The 23,173-nt window shown below is 38.7% G+C and overlaps 3 protein-coding genes across 5 annotated transcripts in view; 1 reads left to right on the forward strand and 2 right to left on the reverse strand.

Moving 5' to 3' along the window:
- Positions 1-3,048: 3,048 nt before the first annotated feature.
- LOC121748893 (uncharacterized membrane protein At1g75140-like) lies at positions 3,049-5,540 on the reverse strand. Its single transcript, XM_042143451.1, is given in 3 exon segments — positions 3,049-3,241; positions 3,244-3,505; positions 3,507-5,540. Coding segments are annotated over 3 exon segments (2,064 nt in total). The 5' UTR covers positions 5,267-5,540; the 3' UTR covers positions 3,049-3,199.
- Positions 5,541-6,155: 615 nt separating this feature from the next.
- Positions 6,156-16,368, reverse strand: LOC121748892. Of its 3 annotated transcripts, XM_042143448.1 has the most exons (25): positions 16,175-16,366; positions 14,938-15,527; positions 14,733-14,857; positions 14,513-14,607; positions 14,021-14,215; positions 13,657-13,747; positions 12,973-13,024; positions 11,842-11,907; positions 11,461-11,612; positions 10,516-10,586; positions 10,206-10,403; positions 10,032-10,070; positions 9,791-9,895; positions 9,463-9,552; positions 9,279-9,354; positions 8,833-8,929; positions 8,683-8,752; positions 8,437-8,613; positions 8,238-8,360; positions 7,961-8,044; positions 7,544-7,728; positions 7,264-7,402; positions 7,126-7,185; positions 6,737-6,808; positions 6,156-6,563 (listed from the first exon to the last, which is right to left on the reverse strand). In XM_042143448.1, exons 2-25 carry the CDS (start codon positions 15,498-15,500, stop codon positions 6,456-6,458), a joined length of 3,033 nt encoding a protein of 1,010 aa, XP_041999382.1. In that variant the 5' UTR covers positions 15,501-15,527; positions 16,175-16,366; the 3' UTR covers positions 6,156-6,455. The 3 variants fall into 3 exon arrangements, with proteins under 3 accessions (XP_041999382.1, XP_041999383.1, XP_041999384.1); XM_042143449.1 differs by lacking the exon at positions 11,842-11,907; XM_042143450.1 differs by lacking the exons at positions 6,156-6,563; positions 6,737-6,808; positions 7,126-7,185 and having other exon boundaries at positions 7,264-7,382; positions 16,175-16,368.
- Positions 16,369-20,724: 4,356 nt separating this feature from the next.
- LOC121748890 (serine/threonine-protein kinase ATM-like) overlaps positions 20,725-23,173 on the forward strand; it is a 36,082-nt gene continuing 33,633 nt past the window's right edge. The window contains 7 exon segments of the mRNA XM_042143446.1: positions 20,725-20,988; positions 21,481-21,589; positions 21,670-21,813; positions 22,324-22,485; positions 22,573-22,768; positions 22,887-23,043; positions 23,128-23,173. Coding sequence (XP_041999380.1) covers positions 20,911-20,988; positions 21,481-21,589; positions 21,670-21,813; positions 22,324-22,485; positions 22,573-22,768; positions 22,887-23,043; positions 23,128-23,173 — 892 coding nt within the window. The 5' untranslated portion in view covers positions 20,725-20,910.

The raw sequence follows: 23,173 nt of genomic DNA on the forward strand, positions 1-23,173 counted from the left end.
TGAAACATAAGTATGTATATAGATCTTGTAGGTGAAGCTAGATAAATGATTCATTTAATTGAAAACCTCTTTTTTGTTTCTTTTTTCATGATTTAAATAACAAGACAATAGAAAGTCTAATTTCCTAAAAACTTTAATAAGGAAATAAATTGTGCTACCTTTCTTCTCGTGCAAGGTTGTCCTTGCATCTTAGGCAACCAAAGGCAAATTATATATAAGTGTATAATTATAACCAAAGAGGGAGAGAGGGAATAAATGTTAAAGACCATTGGATTTTAATGGGGTACCTCCATAGATGCTAAAGGTGATCATGGAAAAAATAATAATTTTCTTTGTTTTTTAGATCATTAAAGTAGTTTTATTTATACAGTAAATACGTATAAAGAAAATTTTTGAAAAAATTAGAATGAAAAAACAAAAGTTTGGGTTTTTAATTAATGGAATAATGGTTGTTTAAAAAATATACAAACCCAGTTGAGCAGGATTAGTCGAATTCCGCTGAAGGTTGGTTCAGTACACTTGTGGCCAAACCAAAATAAAATGTAAATAATGTACTCCCTTCGTTCCATAGTAGTGGAGACATTTCTTTTCTGCACGGAGATTAAGAAAATGATGTGTAAAGTAATAATAAAGTAAGAGAGACAGAAGTAGAGAGAATAAAATAAGAGAAAGTGAAAGAAAGTGAGAAGAAGTGTGTTCACTTTTAATAAAAAGGGAAATGACTTTATTACTATGGAACGTACTTAAATGGCAAAATGACTCAACTACGGAAGGAAGGGAGTATGTATATACGTCGATATATTCACAAAGTCTAAGCGCGTGAAATTAAGAAGCTAGGATTAAATAGCTATGTTATTTCTCTATCAACTCTTTTGTAATTACCTTCAAAATAAATGTGTATATTATTAAATTTAACGATAAATTTAACATGCTACTATAGTTGGCTATTGAATCACGATTTGAAATTTTATCTCGAATTTTCCAAAGAGAAATTCCAAAATTGCAAAATATTGCGCAAATTAACATGAGACATTTTGATAAACAAAATTCTAAATTAAGATTATCATTACTCAACATTGATCCAACTTGGGAAGTTGGGCGGTCAAACAAACGACATGCTGACGCAAGCACATTTCTCCTGTCGTGGGTCCCAAGTACACTAAATAATTTGCAAATACAACTAATGATGCAATCATATGACTATTGAAACCTATTAGCCAATCGATTTGTTAACTGCAAATTTGTTCAATATAGGTGACGTTCGGTTGTCATGACTAATATCATTAGATTATCCATTTAGGATTAAGTTGTGGGATTATTTTAGTTGGAGGAGGGAGACTATGATTAATTATCATGAGACTATTCATCTAGGATTAAGTTGAAGGGTTCAATCTTATGAACTAAACATGATACATATTTAATCATGAGATTTAATCTTGTCAACCGAACACCCCATAGAAGATTAAGTTTGTATTAGTGGTATGGTATGGTATGGTATGGTATGGTATCCCTCTTCTGTTTTGTCCCTCGTGAGTGTTCATTTGGTTATCATGTTTATTTGTGATAAATAGTCAGGTCTAATCATATTTTTTATTTAATTTTTTTTCAGAAAAACTTAGATCATGATAATTATATCTTCCGACTTATCGTCATAAGATATTTTACATCTCATAATTGTCCATATTACTTTTATCCATATGACTAATTTAATTCTAGACTATTTTTTTAATTTATCATATATTATAGCTCACTATTATCGTATCTAACAAATCAAATATTACCACTTGCCACTTAACATGATTAATTAGCAATTACACTTTCTCACGTGCTTATAAGATTAGTGGGAGAGAAAACCAATGTTGACAAATTTCGCGGATATATCATACTATGTCATAATAAAATGCGCAGATTTTATATCCAATATAATACTACTATATTATTATTTGTGAATCAACCAAATCTTTGATTTGGTAGCCGTCTAATTGATGCAATATGAATATAATAAGTTCACAACTTTTAACATATCCAATATATTTTTAAATAGGGCAATTATTTATATCGTAAATATCCACTTGATCCATGTAAACAACATCATTCGATTTGATCATTATATTAGAGCTGACGCTAATTCCACATCGTGATAACTTCACCTTAATCCTTTAGGATTGGACTTTACTATCGTTCTACATCTGTTATGTATTGCTGGATACGACTACCGCACCGCTTTTGCCTGGCGATGACGACATTTTTCACTGTGCCTGACCCCACAAATTCTTTTTCTTGCATCCACCATTGAAATAAATTATTAGTACCCGGGCCTATATATGAATACATATTCTGTACATATATAAAGAAAAAAAACAGAGCTATTTATATAAATAGATTATAAAAAAATGTAGATAATGAATAGTGGCTTGTGGAGAGAATAGTTAGATGTGAATAATAGGCATGCGTGAGCGCAGGAGAGGCGACAAACAAACATGAATTCCATCATCTTTCAATACCATTGACGCACCCAAATCTAAGACACAATCCTTTTTATCCGTCAAATAAAATTGCATACGATTTTAATGTCGGAAAATAGTGGATTTATTAAGAAAATCATTTATTGATAATATTATGAATAGTTTGATATCATTTTATTGGATGTTTAAAGGGTTCTTTTAATCAATCTCAAGAAACCAACCTTGTAATCATTTGAATTTAGAGGTACATACAAATATTAACCCCTTTTTATGTGCTATTGATTGCAATGTGCAATGGTAAATTGATTATGATAACTTTCGCAAGAAAACTATGATTATTGATCCTGAACACGAGCCAGACATGTTACATTTAAACTCAAAAATATGACTTGCGTTAATACGATTCTATTTGTGTTGACATAATCATAAGGATAACACACGATAATGACACGAAGCAACTATGTATTAGGGAAAGTGACTATTTTTTATGCTATCTTGTAAAGATCAAATTTTATTCTAAATTAAATTTTTTTCATACAAATTGGGCCTTATTTAGATTCTGAAAATGAGATTGGGCTTCAAATTAAAAACTTTATATTCTTAGAGTTCACATGTGAAAGTGCTACGAACTCCACTCAAATTTGGCAATTTTTTGTTCTTTGATATAATGTAACAAAATGCCAAGGGATAGAGCCAAGTGCAGAGGTAAACACAGTTATGGTAAAAGCAAAACCTCAGTTGCTATCATCCACGACTTGGCTAATTACAAAGAGGTTGTTTCCCTTCTCATCGGAACAGCCTGAGCTTCGACTTTCGACCCCCGATACTTCATTTCTCCTGATCTGAAACGAGGGTCAACGGGCGAAGGTCTAGCATCTGTATCGGGACTAGGCCTGTAGTGATTCGTTGCAGGCCTAGAATCCGTGTCAGTGCTAGGCCTGTAGTGATTCGGGGCAGGTCTAGAATCCGTGTCAGCGCCACCAGGCCTGTACGGATTGGTTGCTCCACCAGAATACCGCGGTGGAGAGACATACCGCGATGCCTCTCAGACCACTGCCTCTCAGCTCCATGATTTCAGAGCTTCTTGAAGACTCCGTGAAGGATCTGTCACCTGTGGCTGAACCTAACGGAGCTCCACTGGTGACGGATGCTGAGGTGAAGGGGTCATCGGGGCCCCAAGAGGTGAGCGCCTCCTTCTTGTTCGCAAAACAATGCCAAGCTCCAAAGAGGAAGAGGACGAAAAACATGACTGGGCTCGTCCACAGGATGCTGTTGAGCTCGTTCTTGAACGAGGGGAGATTGGAACGATACATGGCCACGTATCCGTTTCCAAGGCTGATGACCATGAGCTTCTCGTGGTCACTGGCAATCAAGGGCACGCCTGTTTTCTTCTCCGTGTTCTGTTGCTGGTTTAGGAAAGGCGCGATGATCTCATCAAGGCCGGCAGAGAACAAGAGGCGCAGCCCACCAGCGCGGACATATTGCTGAGACGAGACGTTGTACACATAAACCTTGTCCCTGTTAGCAATCAGCACATAGCCTTTGATCGCATGCAAGGCCAGTGGCTCATCCATGTCCAGCTTCCTCTTTGACCTCACCCGACACTTGAAGTTCATCACGTCACCTAGCAGCAACATCTGAACCAAGTCCCCTTCCCCCGTCAGCCCATAGGCCTTCGACCGGTCCATGGCATCAAAAACATAACTCTTAGCAAAAGAGCTGTTCAAACCCTCACATTCTATCTCCTTAAGTTTCATGGTTCTCAAATCCAACGAGCCCGCCCCAGTATCCGTAAGAAACAACAGACGCTGCTTCAAAAACGCAATAGGCCGTTTACTAGGCGTAGCAGTACCATACAACGTCCCATCCTCCTTAAACACCATGATCTTTCCACCCTTGTCTACTGCCAAAATGTACCTCCTCCTCCCAACATGATGAACCTCCATCATGCTAATCCGCAAACCCCAAGACTCCGGGATCTCAAACCTCCCAACTCGCTCCACATGAAGCGAGCTCCATTCATCACCACTCAACATCTCCCAAACCCGATGCATTACAATAGCGCCATTGCCATGGCCCGTGACAATCATGGTCTCATTCTTGTGAAGCGATAAGTAAGAGACAACGGCAGAGATTGGCGAGGGCTTCTCCCCCTCGGAGAAGGCCTCGAACTCTAAGGCAACCTCACCACTCCTCAGAAACAGGTACAACTTCCCCTTATCATCCCCAACAGCAAAGTACTTGCTCAAACCCTCAAAATCCTTATTTGGCAACACATTAACACAAGTAGGGCTCGAACTCAACTTAACAGCCGATACAAACTGAAACCTCTCAACCCAAAATGTGTTATACTTAGTCACTATCGTCGGCTCCAACTCCTCCCCACCTCCTACCCCCAAACCATCCTCTTCCTCAATTTTCTCAATACAGATTTCATCAACGTGTGGCGGTAAAGATTGAATCTTTTTACTTCCCGGATCATCAGAAAGCCGGGATTCTAATCTACCAACAAGCTGGGTGAGGTTTTGGACTAATTCTTGAAGTTTCTCCAATTGGAAGTGGTGCTTGCTTAACAAATCGTGATCAACACAAGTTTCCGCTAAAGGGTTGTCCTTTTTCCTAAAAGGGATGTCATTTTTGGTGTCGATTTCAATTACTGAGTTGGAATTTAGAGAGGGGTCGGATTCTTGTGATGCGAGGACAACGCAAAAAAGAGGTGGGAAACAAGATAAATCTGCGAGGAGCAAAGAAAGCGTTAAGGAGAAGATTAACTTGCCTTTTCTGCTGCGAGAGACAGCCATTCAAGTTGAAATCTGGAGCAGAGCTTCGGCGATGGGCTGTGGGTTTTACTATTAACTTTGGAATTTGAGCGTTGAAGGTGAGATCTTGAAGAGTGAGAGAGGGCTATTTTGGTAAATTTGACACGGGTTTTGGGGAGTTTTGTGAAAATGGTGATCGGAAAAGGGGTAGAATATAAATTTGTGATTTTGTATTAAAGATAAAAAAGAGGATTTTGGTGAATGAAGTACATTTTCGATCGGTTAGTATAACGGTCGAACTGAATTGGTCGGTTTATCAACGAAAAAACCATCCAAAAGTAATGACTGAGTCGATCCGTTTTGCCATTCAATTAGGTAATTTATCGGTCGGTTAGAATTGGACAATCTATCGGTAAACGACAATAATGGATTACTTTTTTCGAATCTGATTTTATCTAGAAATTTCGTGTGGTAATAACTTTTTTTATTTTTATGTGGTAGTATTATATATTTGTGAAATGATCAAGTGTGAATGGAAAAGGAAAATATATTTAATTTCGATTTTAATTTTTCTTCATTTGATTTTTAAAGGGAAAACTGTGATATGTATCCAACTACGACAATAAAAGGAACTTGATTAACCATAAAAGAAAAATTACTTGATCCATTCTTATTTAAATAAACATGTCACATACTATGGTAAGTGATTATTCAAGGCCAAAAATCTCAGGGTGAAGTCTCAGTTAAACCTTTAAAATTTTCTGTTTATATATTCATACAAAAAAGGGTTAAGCTCAGAACAATATTAGTAATCCGAAAAAATGAATCATAACTCAAAAGAGATAACGACAATTTACCCATAAAATAATCCATTGCACAGTTGTATCTCATTATGCACCAATACCATATTATTAAGAAAGAGAGACCAGAATCAACTGAAACATTAAGAACTTATAAACTATGATCATTTATAATTTAGAAAGCATAAAGGATTACTATGTTAGAATTTGCTAAAGATACAACAGCAAATTAGTCTGTTCCCCTTTCGGCCTCTATGCTGCTATGGTGAGATCTACCACATAACGTTATTATGTACCGAAGCGAAGCTTCTGTCCGCAGCCTCTCTCTCTGTCTGGAGGGGGGGGAAAGCTATTTTCCGTTACAGGTGTCTGCTTTTTGCATCTTCTAACTTCGAAAAAACGGGTTGTCCAGGGACCGACTGATGGTAGTATCAAAACCCAAATGGTGACTTTTTCCTGCTTCCGCCTTCGCCATATTGTTCGTTCCATTTTCTCAACTCATTCATACTGGCTGCATCGAAGGAAACTGATGGTCCCACCTAAAAAACAGTAACCAAATTCGATATGGTATTAGTCTAGCTTAAAACATAAAAGATTTCCAAGGCACCTTCGTTTTAAAGGAATGTCACTCTCGTAGAACGATATGAAAAGCATAGTCCTAATAACAGCATGAGGCCATGGGAAGCCTTTGCATGACTTGGGTGGATTTTACCGTGGTTTTAGCGTGAGTAAAATCGTCCAACTTGAGCGGTCTTAGAAGCGGAACTCCATCAGATTTGCCACCCTGCAAGTAGATCATAGAGATGCTAAGAACAAAGGTAGTAGAGTTGGACCCGGTGTTGCAGTAAAATTTTCCTAACTTCCTGCCATTGTCTCCTTACAACATGAGTAACATTGTAAAGACATCAAAGCTTGGAAAACCTAAGGCCAGATGAATAAAGGATCTTATTATAGGATAAGGCAGTTTATAATGCATTGATGTTCACTTTAATAAGTTGATTGTAAAGTTAGGCTTTGTGACTACAACCAACAGACTGAAGGGTTATCAGTTATCACTGCAATGCGATGTTGAAGCTATGAAATAGAATTTGTATTGTTCACCTTGCTTTCTTCTTCTAGCAACTCTTGGACAGGTCTGTATGCTGCAGCAATACAAAGGTTCTGCAATACAAAATGCGAAAACTGGTTAAGAAATCAGTAGCGATTAACTCTGTTTGCTAAGTATGAAACTTTCATCACCTTCAGGTCGCTCCCAGAATAACCTTCAGTAGAATTTGCAAGTTGTTCCAAGGGAAACCCAGTTTCTAGATTTTCTGGAGATAGAATTATCTTGAGTATTTTATGACGATTATCAGCATCTGGTAGGTCAACATAGATCCTAATGTCAAGCAAACATATCACATCAGAGGAGCAATTCATGCATCTTAAACTTCATAGTTTGCCGTTTGTGCAATAGACATGAAACTGACATTTGGTAGTTGACATGGAGGTCATAGTTATACTCAGAGCAGATATTCACCTTCTTGGTAAACGACGAATAACAGCATCATCAAGGTCAAATGGCCTATTTGTAGCCCCAAGCACAAGGATTCTCTGGCTGTCTTTTGACCTCAAGCCATCCCATGCTGCCATAAATTCATTTCGCATTCTTCTAGTTGCCTCATGCTCAAAAGCACCACCACGAGCACCAAGTAAGCTGTCTACCTGCACTCACAGGGGAAAATAGTAATGAAGCCAAAGCGGGATCTGTCTCATGACAAAACTAGTGAACTTTATCAGTTGCAAATATGCACTAAGCTGCTGTAAGATTTCATCATTCCAATTATTGTTCCACTTAAAGATACTTAATAAAGTAGCATGAGCAAGGTTTCAGTGATTTAAACATTTCTATAGCATATAGTCCACAAGGAAGCACAGAAGACGGAAGTGGTCTCACCTCATCAACAAAAATTATAACAGGAGCCAGCTTGCTGGCAAAGGAGAAAAGTGCACGAGTGAGTTTTTCAGCATCGCCAAACCACTGCATCAAAAGGCAAGCAAAAACTGTTAACCGATGTATAAACCCAGTGTTGGAAGCTTTAAGAATAAACAGATCATGCACTGCGTGAGCTAATCTCAGTTCTGCTTTTATATGTCCTAAGGAACTATTCATGTGCGGAAGGAATGACATCGGATGATAAGGTCAAAAAACACTTGATGTTTATTTTGCTTACCTTAGATGTAAGTGTTGAGCCAGTAATACTGATAAAATTTGCACCTGCTTCTGTTGCAAGTGCCTTCGCCAGAAGGGTTTTTCCAGTTCCAGGAGGACCAAAAAGTAATATCCCTTTGCAAGGCTGACAGGAAAATTACATTCACAACTACGAAGCGGCAAAAGAACTGAGAATTGCAAATATGTAAACAGTAATTTACCCGCAGCAAATTTCCACGGGAGAAAAGCTCAGGTCTCCGCATAGGTAGAATCACAAGTTCATTTAGTGCCTTCTTCACGTCTTCAAGTGCACCCACATCGTCAAATTTCACACCAATCTCTCCTGGAGGAACGACTGCTGAAACGAAGTTGTTCTCGTACTCATCCTTAGCAAGATTCTGCAATAAGTATTGCTTCAATATAATAGTAAAGATGTAGAGTCAATTCATGAAAAAGTAAGCAAAAACCTTCAAGTTTTGGGCCGGCTTCTTCAAAGCTGTTTCCTGCTCCATTAACCTCAAAATTGCAAGTTCAAGGCTACACAAGACAATCTATAGCAGTCAACATGATGCAGATAAAAGTTGGTTCTCAGAAACAACAAGCAGAGAAATAATCACCTCTCGCGAGGAATCTGCAACTGATCCCCCTCGACTGCAGGAAGGAGACATGAGGATAGGTAATGACTTCTGGCCCAGCCAACCACCTTCTCTGCTTCTGGAATTCATTGAAACAAAAGAAGGATAACACATAGTTATAAGAAAATCGAATAGGATAAGTCTCATTATGAGTTCTCCCCTTCGCAATCCACACAACAAGAGAATGAAACTCTTGCACAACTACAACTATGAGAAGTGCATCCGAACTCCAAATAATAAGACAAGGTCAATTAACTGATTCCACATCTCTTAGATCAAGACAAAAGACAAACATTAAGTTCTTAGAAAATGTAATATGGATGGACACTTTCATCCTTTAAAGGAAATTAAGGAATATGAAGCAGGAAACAAAAAGGTAGCATAAGAAAATGTTGGCATATTGTTCAGTGGTCAAATGAGTTTCTTACTCTGTTTTGACAGTACAACACCATCAGTTTTTAGATGTAACAAGTCCATGCATGATAAGTCGTGTTCCTCAAGAACCTGACATAAACACACACAAGCTCTTAATAAGCCTGTGGGAAGAAAGACAAAATAAAATAAAGGATTCCAACATGTGACTGCAAGTATGCAACGCAAATGCAAATGAACCTTGTGTAATTCGCTCAAGTTGCTTCGTGATATTACAATTCTCTTGTCTTCCTCAATCTGTTTGTTGAATATCTTCAAGAGCTCTTCCCCCTGTGATCATCGAGAACATTCCACAATCACTTTCTACTACAAAGTTATTTATACTATACTATCAAGTGATCATGATCCCAATTACTGAAAAGAAATTCAGAGATGCTCTTCAGATAGATGGTCAAGTGGAGAAAAATCAAATAAAGAAAAATAGTGTTTTTTCATAAAAGCAACAGCTGGGTCCAAGATAAAATAAATTTTTAAATGATAAATTGATAATGATATTATAAAGAAGTACCTTCGGCAGATCTAAACACATCACGTTAGTGAATAGCTTATATAATTCATCCTCTCTAGACCGTTTAGAAGGTCTTAATCCCTCTGCAAGTCTCTTCAAAAGAGGCTGACAAAAAAAAGAGAGATCAAATATCTGAGATAATATCAATAGTAACAACAGTTTTGTTCAGTCTAATTACTGCTAAGCAGAGTTTTGAAGAGAGCGAATGCATATAAAAATGTTTAGAGCTAGCGAGAGTTACCAACTTAGCAAGACGGCCCAGGTTTGGAAGTATCATTGTCTGCCAAACAACCAAAAGAAAGGTCAAGAGGATTTTGCCATGTTGAACTCATAGGAGCTACAAATGATCATGCGATGCGAGCATAAAAAGGCACAACCGCACAAGTGTATCAGTTTGTCACAAATTGGAACTTACAAATTTGTTCCCTTTTGAGTTTGATTCTGTCTCCATTTTGTTTTGCCCACAAATCAAGACCAGAGGACCTGATAATTTGTCAAACATCTCTTGCATCTTACTGACAAACTCTTTCCGATCCGGCTTCGAGACTGCCCTTGATAGCCACAGAGAAGAATCAGGAAAGTAAACCACCAGTGGTTGTTGTGACTTCAAAATCTGCATTAATAATGCAAAAAATGTCATTCCGGAAACACAAAGAATGAAAGAACCCAGCTTTTTTTTCCAAAATATAGTTTTCTTATGGTCATCCGTCATCTAAATCTTGTACCTCACAAAGCACTTCCATTGCAATATAGCTGTCGTGTGTTTGAGCATTAAGATCATGTTCAATATCCTTCACTGCAATTTGAAGGCGATCGAGGGGGTGGAATGGTCAGGATTCAATCATAGTTTTATTGTGCGGACATCATATAAGAGGACTACTACCATTAATCATCATACACTGGAATGCAGGCAAAATACAGTTTTCTAGGAGTTCAAACATTGCTGAACACAGTATGCACACACAGAAGGGAAGTGAAACTAATATGTGCGCCTCCGAAATAGAATTTCAGAAAAAATACCCTAAATGTGACCTATAAACTATAGTAATGAAACAAAGCTAAAATGACAATGTAAGTCATCTCAGATAAGGACAGCAGAATTTAACAAATCAGTAATACACCATTTTATCCACTAAACGTAATGCCCAACCTCTGTTCCTTTCAGTGACTAAGTCATATTAAGCGAGGAGGAAACAGTGCCAGACTTCATATACATAAGGGGGTAAGCCTGAAATTTCCAAGGTGTGCTAAAGCATCAACTTATCATATATTACTGCAAGAATAGAGTTTTACCACAAATTCTATTCAATAGTCAAATTCATCATTCAACTTCAACTAAAACTAGTTTATCACAAGCTACTCCCAGTTTCCTTGGCAAGAGATCTTGAATTAGAAATCACAGCCAGTAGATATTTACGCAAACCCGAGCTTCTATATGACCACGGCATGATTGACTACAAACACACAAAGGTCTAAGAAGTAAGAACACCAGAATTTGAGTGCTTTCACTCTCTTCTTCTGCAACTCACACTAAAAGAATGAGAACCAGAAACACTGAAGTGTAACTTATATTATCAGGAAAGTGCATATATAATACAGAAAGCAGCACCTAAGCAGATTTTTGTCATAGGTTCTAAGTTCTAACAGTGGTGTTCAGTAAGCAATATTACCATTAAGCCAACACACTGAAGGTTCTGACACAGCTTCAGCACTTTTTGCATCCTTTACTTCATTTGTTCTCTTAGAACTAATATCAAATACAACAGCTACTTGGTCTTCATTCACTTCATAAACCTCTCCTCGTTGACCGCTAGACAAAGTCCTGAAAAGATATTGTTTTATGAAAAATCAACCAAATCAAGTAAAATGAAACTGCAAGCATAGAAGAAACTAGAAAGTATCAGCAAAAGTACTGATGGGATAGCAAAAGGATGCATGCCAAACAGATGAGTATATGTTTATCAGTTATTCCACAATTTCAACAAACATTCTGTTCTACGACACAAGATTAGTAGCTATTCCACACGCATTTCAACAACTTACCAACCCACCTGCCACGAATAATAGTATAAGCATTTGTTGGACCATCCAATGTTGGTATCTTCCCCAATACAATCCTGTGATGAATTGGATATGTCAATGATAAGGTGCAGATAAGTTGAAAGATTATGGGCAATGCGCTTTCCTAAGTCTCAAATGTAAATGAGGGACATCTCAACCCCCTACCACTACCCCCTCTCCGAGAAGAACTATAAAGCTGGACAAAGATCCTCAATATTCTCAGATTCCAATTCCTTATACTCAGATTCCCTCTCCGCAGTGATGAATCTTGGATTCTTAAGTAATTCGAAGGTCAAACGAAATATTTGCTATGAATTAGCTAAAGCTAGCTTGAACTGAAGAGAATGGGGGGAAATATCTCGAGCCAGAAAATACACATCATTTGGAAGAGCCTGATACAAAAACGTATGTGCTTAGATATATATGCTGCACCTCTATATCCTAAACTCAAAAGCATGACTTAATAACTTGAGCTAGGAAAACTAAAAAGATTATTCAACTAGATTCAGATCACAACCCCACCTAGCTTTCTTTAGAAGTAGTGGTTTTTCCTATTCCCAGCTGCATCCTTTAAAAATCCTAAAAGATGGTAATGGGGTCGCATGTCTTCTTATAGAGGATTGATTATATAGGAAATCTATTGTGCACATGTGGTAGATGGTAATTCTATTTCTTCTCTTGCCAAGTGCATAATGGAAGAATTTCTATATTTGTTCCTTCCAATTCTTAGACACTAAAATGAATTCTCTCCATACCAGCAATATAAAGAATGAAAGGATTCCACAGAAAACAAGATGAGCAATACAACCATTAAAACTCATACAAGAGAAAGTGGAAACAACAAAAACAATTAATATTTATATTGAATTTGCAGTGATTGATTCAACATGATGCATGATGTACCATTGTAATAAAGACACTCTGAATTCAATACAAACAAACTGTAAGAAAACAGCTTCAGTAATGAACATCAGAAATGTAAAAAAAATCTCAAGTAAATAACACCATTTAAGCTCACCAAGCAACAAATTCCATAAGGAATCAAGTTAGCAATGTTGAAAGTTTTAACTGAAAAGGCCAAAAGCTAAGTTTCTAGACAAATATCATGTGAAGACAATTACCTATTGTTTGCTTCAATATTAATGGCTGGTCCAATGTACTTCACTCGATCCCCTGATGAAAGTATAATACGATGTATCACAGGAAGAATTGACAGGTTACAACAATGAAGAAAATTAAACTAAATGAAGATTGAAATGAAAAAACATAAAATAACACCGAATGAAGATTGTAATGAAAAAAATACCCCCCTGTCCGAAAAAATTGCCACTTTCCATTTATAGTAGTAGGGCACACATGACTCACATCACTCATCATCACACATTATAAAAGCCCATGCTGTCCACAATGTGGATGGAGGGAGTATGAAATATTTTCCGGCTACACTAAAACACAATAGTGTGCAGACTAAGAAAAAAACTATGATCCCCTTCATCTGTTATTCAAGTGATCAGGTCTGTTATGCATGCCCAAACTTCTGTTTGTCAAAATCACAAAATGGCCTCTAAGGAGCAAACGAAAAGTAAGAAGCAATGAAGAATAAAGTACCAAGCTCTTGACAAGAATGGGACTAAAACCTGAATATGCAAGCCATATGCAATGTCAAAGAAAGACAAAATGCGGACTAGAAAATTTATGCTAATTGTGCCCAAGAGATTGTGTGATCGGATTGAATCTGATCACACAACTTTGTACATTTGTGCTCACAATATAATTTGGTAGCATAGCACTAAATGGTACCTTACCTTTCTTTAGTTTATGACAGGCCACATTAAATGTTTCTGACGTTTCTGGGTTTGAAGATGTGGCGTTGTTTTCAGATTCTCCAGAAACACTCTGCAATGCAAACATCACAAACAATTGCAATATATGTCTAGGTTATAGTAACTCACATACCCCTCACGGGAACTAAAACTACAACTACCTACTTATGCAACCTAATGTCCAACAATTTCAGGTTAATGATTTATTCAATAGCATATAGTAGAAACTGAGATGTTTCTTAATCAGGAACACCATCACTTATGCACGATTAATTTCTCTTGTTCCCCCTTTCATTTTCCTTGTGAGCCCTAATACAGTTCAAAACTTCATACATAAAAGCATTACCTTCTCAAACTCTTCGATATTGCCTGGGAGAAGCTTTCTTAAATTTTCAGCTGAGACGTTAATGTCAACTTCATCATCACTTCCCTCGCCGCTGCTGGTATAATCCTCCTCGTTGCTTGCATCATTTTCATCTTCAATCTCAGATTCGGATGCGGAGTTCTCCTCGTCTGACTCAAATTCATCTTCATTGAAATCCTGAAAATTCAACCACAAGAGGGCATTGGAACAATTCCTTTGCATAGTAAGAAAATACTGTTTTAGGCTTTTAGCTGGGTTGCCTTATCACTAGTAAAACAGGAGCACACACAACAAAGATCGAAAATCAAGAATGTATGCAATTTGCAAAGGGAAAGGAGTGTATATATCATCAGAATCAAACTTCACAAAGTATAGAGAAACTTAGGTTTACTCTTTGGATAAGATGATGCGAGATTCTTTTGAAATAAGATTGGTGGCCCAAAAAGATGGACGGAAATGAAATTACAAACTTACATATGGAGATAAAATGCTGCTATCAAGGACCAATACTGGTACTTGTAAATCCCGAGCAAGTGCTCTGACCAATCTTTCCCGGTATAGCTCCGTACCTACAAACCAAATGTTATTCTCAGTCAACAAGGGTAGAAACAAATGTTGCAACTTCGTTGACAACTTCCCAAGAAGCATATGCATGAAGATAAGGAAACAGACTAGACCCAAGAAAAAAACTCACCTGGAATGCTCCGAAGCAGTATTCTCTCACTGGCAGAAGTCAAACGGCCTCCATAGTCTGTAGTCAACTTCTTATGTTTCAGATGAGAGGCCGTGCATTCCACGAGAAGCTGTTTAGTGTGTTCACTGCAGAAAAAAATAACTTTTAAGTACTACCAAGTAACTATATGCAACTAAATCAATATAGAATCAAGGAAAGCGCGCACTGTATATAATAAGGGAAATTATCCCATGATACTGTTATCTTTTCCCATGGAGTAATCCTTCGCAGAAACTCGTTTCTAAATCTTTCTCTTCGAGTTAGAAAAGGAGACTCCTTCCTTTTATTATCTATAGAAATTTTTTCATTTTTAAGCCACTCCATTTGATCATTCTCCCCAAGGCGGGCATGCGCATCAGAATGCCTGGAATTGTTCTCTGTATTTTCCTTGGGAATCTTTTCCTTTCCACAACCCACGACATCTTTGTTAGGAACAAGCTTATCCTCACTTGCATTCCTTCCATCACCTTCGGAACTATAAAATCTTAGAGATGATTTTTTCCATCCAACATTTGGCCTCAAACTGGATCTCCTACACCATCTCTTGAATGAAAGCCCTGATAATAAAGAAGAATTTGACACATGTCCCTCGACCAAGCTACTGGCTCTTGCTGCAGTGCTCCGATATTGTCCGGTAGAATAATCTTGACAGCTAGAGCTACAAATATATTTGCTGCGTTGAACCACATAATTCCATTGGTTTTTATACTTTAGTTTCCTTGCATACATCGGAACTTGTTTGCTGAAAGCACTGACCTGTTTGACAAAAAGTTTACCAAGACATAAATACTTCTATTAAATTTGAATTTACAATGCCTGATGTTTCGTTTCTTTTGATGAAACTACTCAAACAAATAACACAAATCAATCATTCAATACATCCCCTCATCGAACCTATCTATCCCAATTTTTCACTGCAAGACTATTTCTGGAATATGCACTTAGTTTGTTTAATGACTTATAAACAATTATTAGTACTATCATTTTTCAAAGCTAAGTTAGCCACTGTAGAACTGCAATCATATTGTAAGTATTTGTGTATGATGCCAGAATTCACCATCAGCACGTTTCTTGCCGAATGCAACTAAAAGCAGCAATGTCATTACACAACAAACATGATTGATAAAGCTGGAACCAGTTCACATTAAATTACCAAGCAAAGACATAATTAAGTACTAGTGAGTAGCATTCTCGTCCATCTCCGAACATGGCAAAGAACCATTCCCAGAAAATAAAACAAAAATATTAACAAATAAAAACTGAATCTTTTATTTTTCCCCAATTGTTTCTCACTTGCTGCAGCTAATCAATTGCAATACGAGAGCATAACGTGCCACCAATCCATAAGAAAAATATGAATACAAACATATATAGAATAAGGGAAGCAGTAGCCTTATTAATACCTTTTCCGTATATGCTTGAGTTGGGAAAGAAATACCAACGAGATGAATATATGAAAAATCAATGAATTGAATGAGAAACAGAAGCGCGGGCGCCCGCTAATGGGGGAGGCGATATGATATAGAAGGTGAATGCAAATTACTTGTTTTACAAATGTTTTTATCTCAATACATAGAATTGGGCGATAAGATCTGTTGGTCTATTAAAGCTATTAAAATAAGGGTTTCAGTTCATTATTATTGCGAATCTTATTTTACTTTTAGTCTATTTTTATTAGTACAAAAATCTCATTTTATTCTATTATTTATGGTCGTTTTTAGTCATGGGTAAATTAGAGAGATGTGAAAATATAAACACCAGTTAGTTAAATCTAGTCAAGAGTCGAGTATTTTTGCGACGTTATCGGTGATTATTTGTAATAACATGTATTCCTAGTTGTTAATCTATACTTTTTTTTATTTTTGTTTCTGTGATTTGCGTTTGTTTTTGGTGCTTTACAAAATTACATGCACACGCGCTCAGAGGCGAATGAACGTAACTATAACACGAATGAATCTGATTGAGTGCATAATTCAAAAACCAGTTAATTCAATAGCTCCAACCGCTATTGAAGCTTATGTAGCATAGATTAGCCGGTCAAGCAGCTGATACCAGTGAGCAGAGGGAGTGTTGGTTCGAAATTTATCTGCCCATGGGACCACCAGTTTGGCACGACGGTCGATGTCAACACCTTCGAGGTCAATATGGTGCTCATCGAGATGGTAGAATGGCATTCGTTTGTGTTGTGAGAGTAATTGTGCAATCGAAGAAACGTAAAGAGACACATATTTACGTGGTTCACCAAAGTTATGTTGGCTATGTTCACGTGCAGGAAAGAAGAACAAGTTGTTTTTAGATTGTTTTTGGATTACAGAGTTATGCGCCCTACTTCTATATAATAGGCGCACGGACGACGGGCTATGCCCAATAAGGCAATTATGGCCTAAAAGATAAACATAGCATAGCGTCGGGCTAGCGACAAACAATACAGATTGAAGGCATACTAACAGCGAGACCTCCGTTTAGCTAGCGACAAACAATACATATTCAATACATAGTAACAGTCCGAGCTTCAAAGTAACTGAATAAGCATATATCTAAATTTTTAGTTATATGTAATACAATGAAACACAAATGGGGTCCCTGATGTTACCATCAAGTTGAAACTCTTCCCATTTTATCTCATCGGTTCATCTAGAGATTGGTAGGAGGGATTGGAGTCAGATTAGTTCAAATTGGATATTCGATTTTCCGGTTATCTTGCTCGCTCATACGTACATCTTTACTCATTTTCATGGTCGATACTTGGCTCGGAATCACATGCATCTTACTAGTAAGAAGATTAACCCCGAATACAATGAAGGTGTACATGATTGCACTCATACTTTTTAGTTTTTTTAGTGGTATACATAGATTGAAAGTTATGGGCTGCACAATAAGAAGCTCTTTCTAGCTAATTTGTTCCGGACTTTGATCCCCTGCTGTGGCAAAATGCACAGTAGGGAATACGGTGTAAATCATATCCCTCCACTGATTTTTATTAAGTTATATTATTTTCTTTTATTCATAAATGAGTGGCTTTGATATGCACAGCAGCCCCTGCCGTGCATTTTGCTATAGGAGGGGATCCAAGTCCAACTTGTTCCACCATATGTCCACGATTGTCCTGATTTGGACACTATGCCTGATTTTGTTCTTGGAGACCATGTTTACATGAGGAAGATGATATGTTCACATAATCACGTCTATCTCAGGGCATTCACTATAGCCCAGACTATATACCCGCCCTATCTCCCTTTTCATTTACCATGCCAGCATTATCTTCAAGCCCATATACCAGCAATGCCCAGACTATAAACTATGAGAGAAAAGAAAAAAAAAGGATAAAATATGAGAGGTAGATAAAAGGTGGAGGGCTGAGTTTTATTAATTTAAGAGAAACTTTTTACTACCTTCGTTCCACAATAAGTTTCACATTTTGCCATTTCAGTACGTCCCACAATAAGAGTCATATTTAACTTTTACCAAAAAAATGGTAAGTAGATCTCACGTTCCACCAACCGATTATACTCACATTTTATTATAAAATAAAACTATGAGACTCATAATCCATTAACTTATCAACCCACTTTTTTTTACATTTCTTAAAATTCGTGCTCACACTAAATGTGACACTTAATGTGAGACGAAGGTAGTATTTTAGTTACGGTTATATTTTTATGGATACCCTGAAATAGAAAGATTAAACTATTTTCATGGTCGAAGGGATTATTATTTATCAAAATAAAGACATGACATATGATTCGAGACATATTAATAAAAACATATTATTTAATTTTATGTTCATTTAGATTAATTAGACTTTTGAATAGTTATAACTTATACGGTACTTTAGAGCATCAGCAATGACGCGGAATTCCCAACAACACCTTCTGCCACGTCATATGGACTTCCCACTGCACTGCCACGTCATAAGGAATTCCCACTGCACAGTGGCGGACGCCGGACATCCCCAAGGACATTCCGAAGGACTTCCCATAATTAAAAAAATTCACAAATTAAACAATTTCCGGAAGTAAGAAATTTACGGAATTAAATAGGCAACACGAATACGGAGAAAATGCAACCAATTTATTTAAAAAAACATAATTCATTATAAAAAAAATACATAATTACTAAAAAAATACATTATTAAAATAAAAACCGGCTTATCACTCCTCGGATTCCCCGTCGCCGTCCCCGCCGCCGCCATCCCCCCCGCCGTCACCTCCCTCGCCGTATACTGTTGATGAGGGGTTTAAGCGACCGCTTGTAATGGGGGTTGTCGATTGGCGCCATTCAACCATTGCACGTAACAAGGTTTCATGTGCCGCGATGCGGGCGAATGAGGGGTTATCGGGATCGTTTTGGGCGGGTGTTGTCGATTGGGCCTCTGCGGATCCGCTGGTGCTTCCCCTCGCCATCCGCGATGCTGACTATTGCCCAATCAGGCGACGGCGACGGGCCGACGATGTGGGTGTCGGGAACTCTGCCTCGGCCGGGGGGGGGGGAGTTCCACGGAACCGGCACTGCTACTGTACTCTCCAGAGTCGCCGATATTCGTCCGCTTCGGCCAGCCAGATTCAACACCCGCAGTGAACTTGGCCGAAGACTGCACCACAAGAAACACCGACCAATATTTGAATTCCCCGAAGCCCAACCGAGCGTCGGGGAACTGCTGATGAGACAGGAGCTTCACATCCTCTGCAGACATGCCGCTGGTTGCCGAGCGGAGGTTGTTTGTGTAAATGGCGGCAAATCGGCCGAGCTGCCTCTTCAGCCGATCCCACTGTTTCCGGCATTGCTCTCCGTTGTGAGCCTTCCCCCTGACAGTTTGAACTGGAGGTAGCTTTGGCTAATGCGCTACCACATCCGGTCCATGTGCTGGTTTGCCCCGACGTAAGGATCCTCCACTACACTGATCCACGCCTTCGCCAGCGCGACGCACTCGTCCATGATCCAAACGGTCCTCCTGTTCCCGCTGGATCCCTCCCCCACCCTAGCAGCCCCCTCCTCACCATCGTACATCGGGACGCCCCGTCCCCTGCCCCTCCTTCGCCCTGGCCTCCCCCTCCTCACTGTTGCCGGTGGTGCGTCAGTGGGAGAATCCCGGATCGGAGAAAGCCCCAACTCCTCGAGCGAGAACGTGTCATTGCCAGTGAACTGAGTCTTGAGAGGAGAACTCGTCGGGTTGTCCGTCGACAGTAAATCCATATAGGGCCGATAGACGTTGTCCACCGGCGATTGGGGGACCCCCTGCCTACTCCCCCCGCAGAGACATGCGATCCCTGCATCATCCCGGGCATCATCATCCCTGGCATTTGAGGCATCATTCCGGGCATCATCCCCGGCATTCCGGCACTTGCCCCGGGCATCATCCCATACTAATGTGGGTACATGATGCAGTACCCGGACATCATTCCCGATGGCATTTGAGATTGGGGCATCATCACCGGCATTCCGACACTCCCCGGCATTCCGGCACTCCTGCCGGCGGGAAAATAAGACTCCGGTGACTCGCTAGTGGCGGGGGAATCGCTATCGTGGTGCTCCATTGTTCTTCGAAAGAAATGTATTTTTAGAGAGAGATACTCGTTAATACAAGTGGTGCGAATGAAATGAAGTTCAACGGGACGTAAATATCGAAATTAGAAAAAAACATTTAATGCAATAAACGAGAATTCTGCGCGGACGTCCGTGGGAGTCAACGCAATGGCGAACGTCCGCGCTGCGTCGCGACGAAAATCCGCGTAAACGCCGCGGAACTGTGGTGTCCTCGGCGGAATTCCGTATCCTTGCATACCATGCACAATGGTGGACGTCCGCCGTAAAATTCCCGCACGCTGGTCGGAATTCTGTTGGGACGGGCGCTATTGTTGGTGCTCTTAGTTTCTAGTTTCGAAGTGACGACGAGCCAAAGACCAAATCCTGAAAACACGCTTTGTGAACTTCCTCCTCTTCTCTTCTCAAATTGAAAAACCTATGAGCATGAGCTGCCGCTAAAACCTCACTGTGGCGGAAAACTCACACTCACTTTCTCTCTCCACCATCTACCTCCCACTTTCCCTCTCCACAGATTATCAATTTGCAGTGAACCCATAACCCCTTTCATCTGCGCCGGAAAAAATTACACAACAAGTCAGATGATCAGGAATCGGCAATGAATACTAAAGTAACCTCCAGAGATATTCAGGAGATCATCACCAAACTCACGTCCGACAAGGCCAAACCTCGAGATGTAAATTTTTATGCATAACCATTTCCATTATGTGCCAATTTTGCGCCACCTTTAACCTGCGGAATTAATCTGCAAAATGCAGCAGCTTATTTCAGTGGAAAATAGCGTATAACTGCCCCAAATGATTATTTCATCACGATTTTACATTTTATTTACTTCAATAGTCAGAATGAAGTATGTATTTAGTATTAGAGCTCAATTGCTGACGGGACATTAGGAAATCGTATGAACCTAATTGATTATTTGTGAAGTTGTGCTATTGTAGTAGTGGTGGAAATCAATGTTTTGGCTCACCTGCTGCAGTTTCATGTTGTTTAGTACTTGTACTATTGCATGGAGGATTTTAGATAATATCTGAGATGAGCTTCTAATGCTAGACGATAACTTGTAGTTCTTCGATTGATGTTTTCAAGTTTATTAACCGTACAATTATTACTCATACCTTCATAATTCCTCTTCCTTGTATTAACAGATACTTAATTTGTATTTTAGGAAGGGATAAAATTGTTGAATACATGGCTAGGGGACGAGAGGTCTATTGGATTTTGTAGATTTTTGTCCGATAGATCTTCGATGCTTGAACCTAATGAAATTCCACACTGTAAGTATATACTGACGTTAATTCTTATGCTATTAGTTGCTGAGGCAACATTTTAAGTGCAATATTTGATTCTCATGTAGCTGAAAGCTGGCCATTTCTAGTCAAAATTTTAATACAATGTTTGTCACTGGAGATCTCCTCAAGCAAGAAGAGGTTGCCGAAGCTGAATTTTGCAAAGACTCTTAGGATTGTCGTGCAACGAGCTGAAGATGATAGATTTTCTGGTTAGTCTCTGAAGATTTTGGTGAGGTTAAACTGCATGGCTGTATTTAATAAACTAAACGATTAATTTAGTTCTTTTGGTGCTTTCATCGTTTTCTTTTTCTAGGCCCTATGTAAGTGTCAACTAACTTGTTTAATTTCTTCTAATTGTATACTCCCACCTTCCCACAAGAATATTGGGTATGAGCTTTAATGCTCAATTGGCAAAGTATGAGAGAAGTAGAAAGAAAACATAATTAAAGTATTGTTAGTGGAGAATGGTCCCACCTCATTAGAGAGAAAAGAGCTTCCAAATTTAGAAAGTGCATATTATTGTGGATGGACTAAAAAAGAAAGAGTGCATATTCTTATGGGACGGAGGGAGTATTTATGTTTTTTGATCCCATATTCACCCCCGAAACGCTCTAGCGCTGGGGAATCATGAAAGGGTCACCTTCAATATGGTTATCAAGTTGTATATATGTTTGTGCCCACTAAGTATCCACATGTTGTCTTGCCCTCTCTATTTGCAGGAAAGAGTTTTCCGCTCTTACCTGTGGCTAGGGTACTTTTCAACCACGTGTGGGATGTCCTTAAAGATGTTCCAAGCTTTCAATCTGAACATAGTGCTATCCTTCGTCATCTTTTGGCAGTCACGGAATATAGATTTCACATTCGGAAACGAGTATATTCTAGTGAGTACTTTTCTGATTTAGATTGTCACTGTGTCTGTTAGAAACTTGAGCTTCTTACCGGAATTTTAATTTGTCTTAAATGAATAGATCTCGTACTTCTATACATGGAAAAGGTGGAAGCAAGCTTGAGCAATGAAAACATCGGGCAATTAAACCCGAAGGAGGAAGTTTTCCGCTTCACCTTGACACTTCAATCACTTCTTGAAAATCCACCCGGAGATATTCCCGACGAGCTGCGAGAAGATATGGTTAAAGGTTTTGTTGGAATTTTTTCTCATGTAAGGTTAGATATTCTTGACTTTGTTTGATTGGCTGTCTTAATCTTCTTACTTGTAGTCTTTTGACAAATGATGGAAAGTAAAGTTTTATGCATGACATGCTAATTCACCTCTCATTGCCAGGGAAGAAGGAAAAATCTTAAGAAAACTCATCGAGTGCCTCAATATGTATCTGTTAAAGGATGGACCTAATTTGGGTTGCAAATCCCTTGAAATTCATGAAGCTGTACAACAATTTGTGTTCCGCTGCTGGTTTGCGACTCATGATCGGAGTCTTAAGGTACCTCTCTCTGCATTGCAATTCATGGTTTTGTAATATTTAATTAGATTGTTCGCTGTTCTTCTAAGTTTAATGCTTCTGTAGGATGTACTTGTTTGCTATGGGAAGCTGCAAATAAGTTTAACTAGGG

Source organism: Salvia splendens, chromosome 9, assembly GCF_004379255.2.
Source record: "Salvia splendens isolate huo1 chromosome 9, SspV2, whole genome shotgun sequence".
Taxonomy (NCBI): Eukaryota; Viridiplantae; Streptophyta; class Magnoliopsida; order Lamiales; family Lamiaceae; genus Salvia; species Salvia splendens.